Genomic DNA, 15697 nt, shown 5'->3' with positions numbered 1-15697 from the left:
TGTAGATTTTTATTCAGTATACATCTCCTTTAAACACTGGAATTATAAACAATGTAAACACTTACTTGACAGTTCAAGGTGAACTGACACTTAAAGGCTTTGTGTGTGTGTATTAAAAAGTGAGAGCTGTAAAATAACTGAATTTAATCGTGGGGACGAAAAGTTAGTGATCCACATGGAAAGTAGAATATATTAAGCAGCGCTAATACAAAACAAGCACACAAACTGATGATATACAGCACAGAAGAACAATGTTGAGCTGTGTGGTTTAATAAAGTCTCTCTGGTTTCACTTGAAACAAATAAGCAGTCGTTTGGAAAACTGGACGTTACTTTATACACAAAATATTAGCATTGACCAGCTGCCTAAACATATGACCCTGAACAAAACACCTAAAAGTACGTCATCTGCCATTAAAAAAAGTGAAATTAGAAATAGAAGAAATACATCCGTTATCTTCTGCAGTTTGATTTAAATGTAAACATCTTATTAGAGCAAAGTATATTTCCCTGAGAGCAGAGCTAAGACAATAATAGTTTAAGCGGTCATAAACATTCCCTTTATTTCAGCATCAGCTTTACTTGCTTTCTCTTGCTGCCCCATGTCTGCCAGTCATGTTGGTATTAGGCCAGAAGAGGGCGACAGAGTCCTAAAAACCTTTGGGGCATTGTTGCTCCAGCCTCCGAAAGTTTTATTTCAGTTGAACAGATTTAAGTTAATTGTCATCATAAACACATACGGATGTGAAAAGTGACATCTGAAAGAGTGCAACTCCCAGGCAGTACGAAATGCAATTAAAATAAATATTGGAGAGAAAAAAGCTAAATAAAATGTTGGGGTGAAAATGCATTAGGAAGCTTATTTGTATTCAGTTGAAACCAATATCTAACAAGTTTGCTTGATTTAAAGGATGTCGAGGGGCTACGCATGCAGTGAATTATTCAAGTAAAATTTTAAACACGACGTGAGGCATCATAGTATGTGTCAAAGTATTATTCTGGCAAAAAAAAAAAAACACCCTGTAGGGACTTGGGTTGGGAACATGAAGGTCGCTGGGTCAAATCGTGATGCGGACCATATGGAAGTTTGTCTGGTAGCTGGAGATGGTGGCTATGTCTTGTAGTGTTTCATTACAAAAAAAAACAAAAAAACTATGATAGATTATCATGTTCATTTCTCCTCCACATTGATAAAATAAAAAAATCAAGATGCAGTCTCCACAACATATTTTTTAAGACTGTTCACTTGAATCCCCTTCTTAGAAGTAACATTGAGCCGGAGTCCTACGACACACTGGGCTTCATCCATTAAAGGTTATTATTATAGATGGGAACAGAAATGCAGGAAAAGGAACATATTATCGTCTGATGTCTTCTGTTCATCTAACTGTGCTTTTACCTTATACATACATTGAGGAAAATGATTTCTGAACCCTGCAGTCTGCAGATGACATCTGTAAATCAGGACTTAATCTATCATACTAAAACTGAAAAGACAAGAAATTTTGAAATACTCCAGGAATAATAAACATCTGACTACGGCATACAGCTCGTGTCTGCAGATCAAAATAAAAACGCAACGTGCCTTCCAACTCACAGCATCCTCATCTTTGCACTCTGTATTGATTTTCTGTCAATCCAAATATTCTGTGTAAAAAGTGATGCAACCCGTGAAAGGCAAGTGGCCAATTCCAAACTGGATTATTTTGTTCTTTTGAAGTGTCGTTTGTTTGGGTTTTAACCTTTACAATTAAAAGGTCACTTCTTTTTGATCGAACATCAGCCGTGTATAGCACTTTGACTAAAAGCTCTCCATCTATAAAATTATTATTCAGTGATTAATTTTCAGCTGCTCTACAGTGCTTTGATTAAGGTTTATTTCATGTTCCAACATTTTTTGATGGATTTTTCAGAACTTTAGATATTCCTCAAATGTATGAACATTTCCATAATAGTTAATTCAAAGATCAGGCAAACGCCTAAAAGTATGTCATGTAGGCTGGCACACTATTTATACCCCAAAACACAAATGTCACATTTGAGAAACTTAACATGTTCTTTTTTTTGTGTGCAATATACCAAAATTAGTGGAAAAAAAAAATACACTGACCCATTGATTTGATGTAACCTTGGTGAACACAGATTTGTTTAAACAATTTGTCAATAGGAAACATTTCAATAAAAAGTTGATCCAAAAAAAAAAAAAAAAAAAAATTTATGCGATAATTTTAAACAAATAAAAAACATCTATAAATAACCATGACACTCATTCTTGAGCCATGATTTGTGATGCAAGTGCTGCAAAGTCCTACATTTACAGCTGTACAAACCTTGTATTGTATTCATTTTACTTGTGCTGCAACATGCATCGTTGGCTATGGAAGTAATGGGAGTATTGCTTATTCACAGTGAAAGGTATTCTATACCAACAATTGAGCGGCACAATATGGACCAATGTTAACAGTTGGCCAGCTGCACAGCCACCACAATCAGGCAGCTGGTGGTATGGAGTCACTTTAGAGTCCCTGGAGGAGCCATCACGGTCGGCTGAACAGAGAATCTTACCAGCTTATGAGGGGAGAGTGTCGAGGTCAACTCCACGCATGATGCAAAGAGACACTAATGCAGCGAGGCATTACAAATGAAAAGTTGTTGTGAATTATTGATGTCAACATCTGAGGTCTGCAGACTTCACTTCTTGTCGTCAGCACAAATTGTGAGAACGTTTGTTAACTTTGATTGGCTGTAGAGCTAAATGACAGATGTCCAAACGGAGATGCATTCACTTCTTTTATTCATAAGATGGGAATATTTTTTTTTTTTTTACATCTTATGCACAGCAGATACAAAGACAAATATTTTCTAAACCACAAACTAAATTCCTCCATCACTCTAATCCTGCTTCCCATTTCAAAATGGCCGCCCCCAAAAAACAACCCTTTTCGTTTGTAGTCCAGTTTCACATTCTGAAAGATCGTTTAACAGCAATCTCATTTTAGCAGAATGGCACAAGCCACCTTCGGAATACTTCCATGTTTTTGACAGATGCCCATTTCCCCTTTAAACAAATTGCACTTTTTTCTTCTTTAAAACTACGTCAACAGGATATAGGATCATAAAGTAACACCAAGAACACAAGAGACGACTAATCCATCCAACTTATACAGGTTTCATTATTTAGTTGCACAAAAATGCATAAATATACATTACACAAAAAAGTACAAAAATATTTGTACTTTCCTTTGCTCAAATAATGACAGACACTGATATGATCATAAGGACTGGGGTTGTCAGAGAACGAAGGGATGCATTCACAAGGTCCATGCGAGATAAGCCATTTACACAACAGCCTAGCTTTCACAGAGGTAAGACCAAGGTTCTACAGGAAAAACAAAACATTTCGCTGTCTAGGCCAAGGTAGAGCGAGGCAACACAAACACTAAGAAAATTAGGATACACAGAACTCTGCGTTCTAAATTCATGCCAAAAAGACTAACATGCAATGACTCTTCTAAACCTCCCAGGAGCAGCGGTGACTCCTAGAAGGACTAGCTTAACAACGGTAACTTCAATTTGTCAAATTCTCCTCGGCAAATATGACCCATGGAGTTTGATATTGGGCTTTGCATGAGGTTTTTTTTTTTTCCATATGAAGTGCTAAGATGGTACCGCAATAGTTGCCAAGGAAAAGCTCAGATTGTCGACAGCAAGATGGTTTCAACTCAGACTCCCCCCACAGACAATCGGGAGAAGATATAAATACTGTTTGTTTATCGTAATGCACATTTGTCCATTAAATAAACCTGATTAAATTAATGAAGAGCTTGGCAAACCTCACTTCAGCTGGACACAGGTGTGGTTACCAGAGGCCTGCTGAAGAAAACAGGGAAAACAAGAGTTAGACAAAACAAACATGAAAAGGGTTGGGAAAAACGGACACAAATAGACCAAAAAACAACTGTGGGCCACAATTTCAAATCTTATTCTTTTTTAAACAGGCACAATACATCATTAAATTCTAAAAAATAATGATGTCTTACTCGTAGATTTTTATCATGCATTGTTTAAAAAAAACAGTAAACAGTGAATGTATGGCTTAGTTAAAACTTAGTTAAACGTTAAAGTAATCATAGATTTGGAGTCTTTTTCCAAGCATGTCATGGTTGCAAGATGTGAATTTGAAATCAACTTAACGTTTTCTGTGCCCTGCTTTACTGTAATGACTGAAACATGTAACTCATGTAATAGTCCTTTAATAACAAGGCAGCTCCAACTTTTTCTGTTGTATTTTGTTTCTTTTCCAATAAATCTTATTCACATACCCAAAGCATTACAAAGCTACTATACATGCATATAGATTTATTCTGTCCCATATTTCTTTATTATAATGATTTTAACTTTGAATCAAACCCTTGACACTTGTGCTTATTTTATTAAGCCTTGCATACATTAGTCTTTTTGCTTATATCATGTTTAAATGTACTTTTTGTTCATTGAGAGCACAGTTACTGAAGACACGTCTAGTGTATGTGTGTAAGCATACATAGCCAATAAAGTCAACACCCAGCCGTTTAAAAAAAAAAAAAAAAAAAAAAAAAAAAAGAACTGCATGGGAATCGTCAATTGACGATGTATACCATGTGTATTTTAACAAAGTATGTAAACAGTAACCACAATAAATCTCTTTAAACCAAACACCCGTTTGTTGACATGATGCAGCTTTCAGTCAAACATTGTAATGATGTAGATTTTAGTTTGAATGACATTTAAGGGGATGTTGGGTTTTTTTGCTTTAAAAAGGTTACTCACTTAACATCTAACAAAACTGCCGGGACTTCCATCCTGGCTGGGAAGTCTCAGAGGGAGTAGGGTACCAGCGCATCTAAAGAAACAAAAACACAGTCATGTACAGCACACCAAAACCCCGCAGCAGAGCGTCAATCATCAATTCATAGGAGGATTTACACGCTTAAAATGTACTTTTCAACAGCAGGTTTAGGAGGACTGTTCCTTTAAGCCATGCTCACTGAAGTCATGGGAATGTGGGTCATTTACAGTAACTGCTCATAGAGGACAATGGTCCTTGAGTAATTAACAGCCATGGAAATGTGGAGAGATAGAACCTCTCCATGTGTTAAACATTTCCACAGACTAAATCAGATGGTATGTTTGCATCTATACCTGGGACTAAAAGCAGCATGAGATCACTTTTCTACACACTGAAACGGCATGAAGGTGACAAACGCTAGAGGCTTTATATACTAGGTCACCAGCATTTTAGAAACATTTGAGACTCTTGCCGTGTCATCCGGTCAGACAAAAGAGGCAGAGAGGAGAACTCGGCTTTTTAGGGATCTTTCATCGGATTATAATTAAAAAGGCCTTTCCCTCCATTTATGCGTCTACACAGTCAGCTTATATTCCAACAGGAACGTGGACAGTAAATTGGCACATCCAGAGAAGTCCATCAAGTCTGACAATTTCTCAAAGCAAATACCTGACATTCCTCTGCCCCCCTGTGCCCATCAAAATTGCCTGTGTAAAAAGCTGCCTACTTTACAGGGCAGCACTCCTCTCTGCTTGAAACACTGCTCGAGGAAGTTAGATCACAATGAACTTTAAATGACCCAACAAGAGAAATATTTTCCATTGCTATTGTTAACCAAGCGCCCTGCCCACTGCCCAGTAGTTAGCAATGCTACAGCTGGAGCATTTAAACTGCAGTTAGCTTACAGTGTAAACACTTCGTGCTGCCTCCCCCTCCTATCTGATTTATTTTCAGTGGCCATGATGGAACTTGTATTAAATGTTTACAAAGGACATTTGCAAAACCACATCTATAACCGTCACAAAACATGCAAAGAGTAGATTTCAGGCTGAACAGTAATGATCACCATGACCTCACAAAGTCTTAGGCAGGATCAAACTTCATCTGAAGGTTCTATTTTGTGATTTACTGCCCACTGATGGATCAAAACATGATCATTTTATCACAAAGTGTTTTTTTATGCGTCTGCACTGAAGGTGAAAGATAGTGATGCATGGATCTCCAGAAAGAGATAAGCGTCTCCCTCCATGTCAAATATTTGTCCAAAATAGCAAGACTTTAGTCAAAGCAGCCAGATGAAAGCAACAAAGAGGATTAAAGCTAAATTCATGCTAATGTGATGTTACACGACATCAAAGAATGTCCAGATTTCCCCATGAGACATTTTCCATTTCAAAATGATGAATCATTTAATTGCAGTATAACTCATGGTTTCAAATTGGACCAGGCCTCCGTTTCTCAACACCAGAACAGGGCACAAGATGTGAAGCCAACAGCTACTTCTTATTATCTAGGTTAGCTTCAGTAACGTGCTGTTACTCTAATACCTCAGAGAACCACTGGGATTGCATCAGGAATCTGCTTTGAACAGTGCAACAGATGAATATAGAGTTGCAGAAGTGCGTAGTTTTTTGTTTTTTTTAAGGTAACTTTTTGGTTTCTTTGATGGAAAAAAAAAGGTGTGCACATAAAAACATACATTTTGTTTCTCAAAAGGTTCCCTTTATTTTCGGAGCATAGAGAGTGCAACGGAAATAGAAGATAAGAGAAACACACACCGGTTGGTCCCTCACCTGGGCGTGGAGGGCTGCGGCAGCGGCAGCGGCCGCTGGGTAAGTGAAGGCTGCGTGAGGGAGGCCCGGGGTCAGCTCCGTGGTGTACAGGGGGTATGGAGTCCAGGCATCTGGAGATGCTGGGATCAGTGCTGCCCCTGTCAGATCATCTGGGGAAGCACAGGGCAGAGGAAACAAAGCTGACGGACCTGATCTGCTTATAAAGTGCAAGATTATGTTTTCAATTTGCTAAAGGAAGAGATGTGTAATAAAAACATGCTGCACCTCGGAGGTTTTGTTATGATTTGTGATGTCACAAATTGTCTTTTTGTGCTGATCATCATTAATAACTTTAATTGTATTCATAGTTTGCACTGTCATTACTTAATTTAAATAAGCCTTACTACCTTAAAAAGGTGCATTCAGACCAGTTTTCACTTTTGTCCCATGTAGAATGCCTGTGTAAACATGATTTAAGTCTGGATAAGAGCCACCTCTTTTGGCCATTACCCAAATCCACCGCCTCAACCAAAACACTACAATTCAAAATCCCTCAACTGTGTAGTTGCCCTTTAAGCAGCCGTTAGGAAAGAAGAACTCTATATAGAGCTACAAAATGGGACACCATTCATTGATTACTACATTAGCTATATACCTAAATATCAGAATGAGTTCTTTAGACATTCAACTGCATTTTGCTTCAATGATTAAATCCCATTATTCGCAGTCAACATGAAAATCATGTATTGAAACTGATCATTAACACATATGGACTTATGTCCTTGCACCAGTAACCATGACCCATGTACCACTGCCGCCAGGAAGTACTCCACATGTGAAATTGTGAAGCTTTCTAAATGAAGTGCAGCCCTCTCATTAGTATTTCAAACTTCATAACACAATTTTAGCAGCAGGGAAGAAAAAATGCCATTAGGCTGCAGTGAGTACCAGGACAGAGACGCTTAAAAGGGATACTTCACCCATTTACATGAAGCTTTGTATCATTAGAAACATGGTAGTAGTGTTGAATGGTCGTGAATCCAACCCTCATTTTGCCCAGAGACGAGAAAAATATGTTTTTCTTTGCCTGGAAGTTTTCTTCATGTGATGCAAAAAGCGTCATATTGCATCACATGAAGAAAACTTCCAGGCAAAGAAAAACATTTTTCTCATCTCAGGGCAAAATGAGGGCTGGATTCACGACCATTCAACACTGCTACCATGTTTCTAATGATACAAAGCTTCATGCAAATGGGTGAAGTATCCCTTTAAGGATGGTCAATGTTTAAGATTATCTTTTTATTTCTAATCTGATCATTATACATTCCTAAGCCTGCTAACTCCCATTGTTAACACCCTGCCCATGCTGAACTTGAACCCACGTACCCTTTGCCATAAATTAAGGGTACATTAAAGCTGTGGAAACCTGTTCTGAATGCATCTTTACACCATCAACCACCTGTTAAAATCAAGCAGGTGTTTACGCAAAAAAGACCTGGGACTTAACTGCCGACTAAAACGTGTGGGAGCAATAATTCACAGCTGGACTGAAGCAAAGCGGCTTTCTAAAGAGTCGAGATGGCACATGCATGTGGAGGTGAGTTAGTCCGTCAATTGTTAGAGTCTGTTTTGAACTCCTTCCCATTTGTCTTTAATGTCTAGACATCTTCAGAGAGATTTTAGGTAAGGGTAAGAAGGGATTTGAGTACTGGCGTTGCCAAGGTGAGAGTGGATGAGAGAGCCTAGAGTGGTGCAGCCGTAAAACTTACATGGGTCCCGTGCAATGAAGTGAGCTCCTAGAGCAGGGTGGATATTTGTGGGGTTCGGTGTGGCCATCAGCTTACTCTTTGCCATCTTCGTGTTGGCTTTAGCAAACTCTAAGCGCAGGGTCTGAGGGCTTTCGGGGTCAAAACGGATACCCTGGGGGAGAGATGGAGGAGGGGAGGAAGGGGACATAGTATCGTAAGGGAGGTGGGCAGAGTTTGAGGGGGCTGTAGCTCAGTAGTCTCACTTGGTCTCCTTTCCTAAAGACATGTTTCAATACTAAGGATGTGTCTTTCAAGCTTCCCTTGAGTAAAACTATTCTGTCCTTTTGTTGGATGTTGAAATACACCCTCTGCCCCTGACAACTTTATATAAAAAAGTCTTTAACAAGGGAAGACTTAAGGATACATCCTGAAATATTTCAACAGACTCCATCTCCCGATCCTCGTGATGAATTTAGAAGCACAGGCGACAGTACGAGGTGTTCAGCCTGTTATGAGCCACGAGGGGAGGGAGATGAGGAAAAAGGGTCCACGGTGAGACTTTGAGAGTAAATCCTTTTAGGTGGTTTAACCCTGCGTGTGTTCTTGTGCCCTAAGCGTTGTGCCCACATGCAGGTGAGTAGTATTTTGGTGTGTATGTGTGTCTGTGTGTGACTGCTGGGTGTATCTAAGAGGTGATGCTCATAGGAAGGCTAAAGGCTATGAGAGAGAGAAGTGTTAGATTCTGCCAATGTGGGCTACTGGGTGCCAAATAAAGAGGTTACGCTACTGAAGATGTGTCCAAATAACACTAAACATGTGGCTATGGAACAAGTATTACAGTAAAGCAGTGATATATGCAAAATAAGGAAAGCTATAATCAGACTAAGAAGGGGTGTGTATCAAGGTCAAAGTAAACTACCGTAAGGCTACGGGATTCTGGTCTCTTTCCAAAAATGGCCCTGCCATTGAATTATGAAAAGACAAAATGGGTTGGCTTTGAGAAATTTTAAGGGAAAGGAGTGCCAATCACTTTTTCCTTTAGGTTTAAGCAAAGGTTAGCACAAATCTGGGGGGAAAAAAACAACTGGATCTTTACAAACAGGGGGGCAAAAAAAGACTGACTGAAGGTTAATAAATAAAAACAAGTGAACGCTTACATTAAGTGAGTTTTTTGCAGCTTCAGCTCCAGTGCGACTGTCAAAGGTTACAAACCCAACTGGCTAGAAGACAAAAGGGAAGAAGGGCCATGTGACAACCAGCACATACACGAGCATTTTAATATACAAGTACCTACATTTTAGTGAAACAATCCATTGACTATGTATGCATCCTAATGTCTTCCATATGCTCTGCTAGAAATATGCTTCCTTTTAAAGTAAAAAAAATAAATGTTTCCTTCAAAATATAAAACACAGGAACAAGTGAATTTGGATCAAAAAACATATTTTTCAATGCCATTAAATTTATGCTTTAGTAGAAATAAATGAATTCTCACTCATAACGAATTTAATTCCTTTTTAAGCCAATGTTGGCATCAACAACATAGCGATGGCCATTTGTTCATGGAAGTATTTTAATAGCTTCTGCGGGAGGATTCTCACCTGTTTTGATGTTAACTTAATCAGTGACCCTTCATAACCCTGTGGGGAAGAGAGATAGCCAATTATCCACCCGACAGTCACATGTAGGAAGTCAGGCATAAACATTTCTTTCTTTATCGAAAATAATCTGCTTCGTGTGCACCTTCATGTTGAGCTCAACATAATACATCATGGACCTTAAACTCTGACTGTGGTTTATGCAGTTTATGGTACAGAAAAAAAATGCAAGCACATTTCCAACTAATGCAAGTTTAGATCGATGAAAGAAAAAGCACATTTTTAGCAGAAATCTCAAGGTCATCCGTTTTCCTCTGGTTTAGGATTATGAAGGATTTCTATTAAAAAAAAAAGTAAAGAAACTGCACAAGTGTTAGTGAAAATATGAGCACTATCAGAGGGGAATTTAGCCTGAAGAGTGTTGGTAGATGGGATCTCTCCTGATACTGATTTACAGTCATGGAAAATTAAACAACTTTAACTGGCTGCAATAAATCTTTTGCAATGATCCCAAACCAGATCAGATACTAGGAGGAGAAAGTGAGGTGGAAAATAGTCAATGTTAAAGGTTTCTCCAGAAACCAAGTGAAAAAAAAGGTTCTTTTATCTGTAAGCATCACTGAATCAGATTTAACTTCATTTCCACACACTCAGCTGTGTTGGCCTTCTGCAGACAAATGGACTAAAAGGTAAACCTGTAACACAGACTTATGCAAACAAAAGATTTCAGTGGTTTCACAATCTCCAAATGTTACGAGGGGAAATAAAGACATCTCTACACGGAGCGAGCTGGGTCATGGAGAGGGTTGGTTGGCCAATCGCGAGGGCTACTCATTTACACATTCCACACGATCATCCATGTGCGAGGGGTACCACTTCCAATTTTGTTAGTTAGGACACGGGTGGGAGGGGTGTTTATGGAGGTGGAGTCCGGTCAAAAACAGAGACAGACGAACAATGGCGTGGCCTCATTTCCATATATGCAAATATTTCCAGACCGCCATTAACAGAGGGACTGTTTGATGAGAAGATGTACAAAAGAGCAGCACAGATACACTTTGTGTGAAACCATCAAACACCACCACAAGAAATGATACTTACTGCATCTCAAATCTCACTTATTAATGATTATAATGTACGAAGGTCTACCTCTGTGTGCAGCTTATACACACTTTACTTGATTCGCTGTCCTTTGCAAACAGCAGTTACTTTGCATTAAAACTACTGACAAGTGATTATATCTATAAAAACGAAATCTTAAAACCTTTTCAAGCTACATCATATTGTAACCTACCTTAAATGGTCTGAAGAGAAGGTAAAGTTCCCGTGGTTTGATATCGACAGGTAGGCCGCTGACAAACAGTGTTCGTACCTGCAAACAAAAAAAAAATGCAAATGATTGCTTGTAAGTGAGGAGTCAAATATTCTGTCTTGTTCTAACAAACTGTTTCTCACTCCACTCAAATAACAAACACATTGATCTGAATAATTAGTTAGACATTCAAAATATTATCATGTTATCTACCAACAACAACTTCAACAAAAGTGACAGCAGAAAACACGGCACAGCTTCATTTACAGTCTACGCTTCAGTTTGAAATATGCTTGACCTGTTTCACCTCACATATTGAGCAGCTTTCCTCAACACAACTGCAGGAGATTCAACCCTTGTAAACTTCTTTGCTCTTGACTTCTTGAAAAAAAAAAAAAAAGGAAAAAAAAGCCACATGTCCCAAACCACATCGGTCTGTTCAAAGGTTGTGGGACTCAACAAAAGTCTAATTATTCCCCTCAATAAATTATTGTTTAATGAAAATAATAGTAAAGGCCTAAAAAAGAGGAACACATTTCAAGTAATCAAAGATGTAAATGTACCCAAGAGGCTTTACATTTTGCTTCTTATTTTAAGTTATACTATAAGATACAGTAGTTATAAAAACACTCCATAAGTTAAACATGAGCCATAAAATTCTGGATTCCAGGTGAGATTGATTATTTTTAAATACATGCCTTAGAATTAAGAAACAACCTCTTGGCTGGATCATGACCCTCAGTTTAAAAAAAACACTGGTTAAGCCCTTGACAAGATCCCAAATGCAGAAATTCGACATATCTGATATGAAAATATGCTAATCCCTTTAGATTTCACATTTGTCTCTTAGAAAACTGAAAAGAAGAAAAACAAAATATAAAAGATCCTGTGATTTCTGTAGTGAGCTTAACGGTCAACATATGACCATGCAGGAGGACCCCTTGGACCCCTTCAAGGACCCCTGGCCATTCCCTGACCAATGGATACTGAAAGCCGAGGCTGTGTACAGTGTGGACGTGGAAATAAAGCATGCAGTGCGAGGCCCATTAGTTCCCAGCCAGTGGGGAGGCCATGAGTACAATGGGGCTGCCAGAGGAACAGCAATGAGCGGTGGACAACAGAGCACAGCGTGACACCATTTCCTTCCTCTGACCTGCAGCCCCGGCCCCGCCAGCCCTCCGGCATTTTTCAGGTGCCGCACAGCAGCATTTCTCAGCCCTCTACATGTCAGCGCATACAACAACATTAAGCAGACACAGCTGGACACATGTTCAATGGAGTGATGTTATCATGTGTTCACTGGTTTCTCTTTGAATGCAAGTGTATAACCTTTAAACTGAGCTGAAGTCCAGCCAATTGTTTCTTTAAGGCATCAGATTATTTTACAGAAATGTTTAAATCAAATGGATACACTGCCAGCCAAAAGGATGCTGCATCTCGTTTGAAGTGGTCTCTAAAAACAGACTCAAACGCTTTTATTCACTGTGTTGGCCCATTTGCTTAATCTTTGTCCTCAATAACAAGGAGAAGAAAATACTGACACAAATTAGTGTAAGAAAAGTCAAGTGGCCACACGTGTCTTTGCAGGAAGATAATGGGAACAAAGGAGGAGCAACAAAAGGCCCTGTGCTCCCCTCAGTGAGTCTCCATAAGGAGTCATTAAAGAGGAAATGCAGCCGGCCACACAGAGCGACAGAGAGTGACTGCTGGAAGAAAAAAAAAAAGAAAAAAAGACATGGATCTTTAAGGAGGGCAGTCAATTAATTGAGTTAATTCAAATGTAGGCCTTATTACACTTTCATATTTATTAAAATATAAAACTACAGTATAAAAAAAAGATTTATATTAAAAGAATAAACCTTAAATATAGGATGCAGTATCATAATGGCTTTGAGTCTCCTCACAAATCAGAGGGTAAAAAAGTGACATTACACTGAAGATGTGGCATGTGAATAAAAAACAAACAAGTCAGACATCCGATGCTGATGAACAGGATGAAAATATATCAAGTATATATTAAAAAGAAGTCAATGCCCTGGCTGTTATGTATGACATTCAAATGACTTTTTAAAATGCAGATTGGAGTTTATTTGGATTTTTTTAAACCCTGGATCTAACCTTGTGTTTACACTGTATTAGTTTCATTTTTAGTTAAAAAAAATCTCCCATTAAACAAGATAAGCCACATTCACAGACCAGTCCAGATAAATATCTGATTTCAAGCCAATAAAACTGAAAACAAGGCCCGCTTGCGTATAATCAGTGCAGAATCTAATGCAGTAAGCTAATAGTTAATTCTTTTATACGCATTCACAGTAACTAGATATAGACATCTCATTTCAAGACACTCAAGTATGACTTGCTTTCTTCATTGGCAGATCATTTTTTTCTTATTGCAAGCAAGTCAGGCCGTATTTTCACCTTTTTTTGTCTTGATTTACGATGTTTATCTGAACACGTCAGGTGACTGCCTTTTAATTTAATTTAGACTCAAAACTAGACAAACACACGGACTATTTTACAAAGCCTGGCATAAATTGCAGCAGAAAATATGAACAAACGCGTCAACAGGCGAGACAAACTAACACTTAATTGGTTGAAGAGTCTAACTGATTTGCTGAGGTCATTATTGCTAATTAGACTCTTCTACACCTGGTGGTGCACGTGAAACATGAATAAATGAGACTTCACAACAAGTTTAAGGAGTTTTGGGAGTAAAAAAAAATCATTTTGAAAAGATAAGTTTAGTAGATGATCATATCCATCGTGTTCTTGATAAACGAATTTTATAACGCTCTTTATAAACTATTCCAGTGGGACATAAAAGCTCCATGTCACCACATAAACAGCTTGAAAGCCTCAATTACACATGTCGACAAGTAAAAAAAAAAAAGTTATGACTGTTATTGTAGGCTATGAATACATGTGAACACAGCGGGCCAGATTCTCTTTACAGCTGAGGGATCAAACTTGAGTTAAACTCACCTCCTCCTCGATGGAGACATTGTTATTGGGCTCTGCGTCAGCTTTGAGACTCATGTTGTCGGTCGCCTCCGCTGCCGTTGTTGCTTCCGAAAGTATCAAGAGTTTCCTCGTGGCGTGATATTTCCCCCAAGTGCGTCTAAAGCTGCCGTGAAAGTCTTGGTGGCGTTTGAACTTGACGAGAGAAGATGTGCCGAGGTGAAGTCGTGCGGACGAGGACTGCGGCGGAGAAGAAGTATCCGAGGAGATCTCAGAAGAAGTATTGCGAGAGAGAATCATTCATAAAAGGGAGGAAAAAGGAAAAGAAAGAAATGACAGACACGCGCTAAACTAAAGGTGAGAAGGTGGATTTGTGCTCCGTGTGTGAAGGTGAAAGATGGGGGGAAAGAAGTGTGCGTAAAAAACTCGAAGCTTCTGCGCTCACATCAATGCCCTCAGCTGTGGGACTGTGCGGGGGAAGAACAAGTAAACTTTTCTCATTGGAGCGCGTCTCTCTCTCTCCTCCTGTCCGCGAGTGAGCCCCCCCTCCTCCTCCCTCTCCTGCTTTTCAATTAGGTCATCAATTATGTTGGAGTCCGCTGTGAGCCGTAATCAGGCTGCAGATCCGCCTCAGCTGTTGCAGGAAGCGCCGGCCCCTCCGCCGCCGCATCGCCGTTTCTATGGGAGCCGCAAAGCCAATGGCCAGTCCCTCAAAACCTCTACAATATGGTTTCATTTAAAGTAATGTAAAAAATAAAACAATATTTTAATGTCAATTTAAATTTCCTCGTGTTTCTGTAAGTCACAATCACTACTTTCACTGTCATCCACTGAATGTTGGACCCTATAATAAAAAAAAATGAAATGAAGGCCTCTGTGCTTTACATTAAAATAAAATATCTGCTTAATTGAAGTTATCGTGGCACAAACTGATAAACAAGGGACGTCAGGCTTGCATCAAATACAATGTATTTCTATTTATTTTATGTTGGTTAAAAAAAAAAAAGATCCTGAACAACCTCTTTGTTACCAAATATTTGAATGACTATTTAAGTTCAGTATGTGCTTTATTACTTATCTATGTTTCACGTTTGGTATCAGTAAATATGTTCACAAAAAGGGGAGGATTCAAACATAGACTATTAAATTACTATTATACAAACACAATTTAAAAAAAAATCTAAATGACCATTATACTGTATATGCTATCAGAGTTAAATAACAAACTAAAACTAATTTTATATTGTATTTTCTAGACGTTTAATCATGTGCCTTTTTTAATACTGAGATTTAGAGAGAGAAATGTAACATAAAAATCTTCATCTTATAGGATTAAGAACATATAGATGATTGATAGATGATATAATTAATATGCATTGAATAGTTGGTTGACTAAAGGGTATTTACATGTTTCATTTTTAATATTTATGGTTTATTTGTTGGTGTCAGAAACATCAATAAACTAAAACACAGCCATCC

General features: G+C 38.5%; 1 protein-coding gene across 4 annotated transcripts; it reads right to left on the bottom strand.

Moving 5' to 3' along the window:
* Positions 1–2776: 2776 nt before the first annotated feature.
* On the bottom strand, positions 2777–14778 carry LOC306821716 (RNA-binding protein, mRNA-processing factor 2a). Of its 4 annotated transcripts, none has more exons than XM_079340282.1 (8): positions 14243–14778; positions 11240–11317; positions 9949–9987; positions 9505–9567; positions 8369–8519; positions 6606–6769; positions 4809–4881; positions 2777–3872 (listed from the first exon to the last, which is right to left on the bottom strand). In XM_079340282.1, exons 1-7 carry the CDS (start codon positions 14516–14518, stop codon positions 4816–4818), a joined length of 837 nt encoding a protein of 278 aa, XP_079196408.1. In that variant the 5' UTR covers positions 14519–14778; the 3' UTR covers positions 2777–3872; positions 4809–4815. The 4 variants fall into 4 exon arrangements, with proteins under 4 accessions (XP_079196408.1, XP_079196409.1, XP_079196410.1 ...); XM_079340283.1 differs by having other exon boundaries at positions 2777–3869; XM_079340284.1 differs by having other exon boundaries at positions 6621–6769; positions 14243–14777.
* Positions 14779–15697: the final 919 nt, after the last annotated feature.

Source organism: Symphodus melops (assembly GCF_947650265.1).
Source record: "Symphodus melops genome assembly, chromosome: 3".
Taxonomy (NCBI): Eukaryota; Metazoa; Chordata; class Actinopteri; order Labriformes; family Labridae; genus Symphodus; species Symphodus melops.
Note: the sequence above shows the minus strand (reverse complement) of the source record. Positions and strands in the feature narration are given on the sequence as shown.

What these genes read in the sequence shown, in the direction of transcription:
- LOC306821716 (XM_079340282.1), bottom strand. Translation starts at nt 14,518, where the DNA reads ATGATTCTCTCTCGCAATACTTCTTCTGAGATCTCCTCGGATACTTCT. An exon ending in TTCTCTTCAGACCATTTAAG is followed by an intron (nt 9,988 to 11,239) that starts GTAGGTTACAAT and finishes TCTTCCCCACAG; the next exon opens with GGTTATGAAGGGTCACTGAT. An exon ending in TTAAGTTAACATCAAAACAG is followed by an intron (nt 9,568 to 9,948) that starts GTGAGAATCCTC and finishes TTTGTCTTCTAG; the next exon opens with CCAGTTGGGTTTGTAACCTT.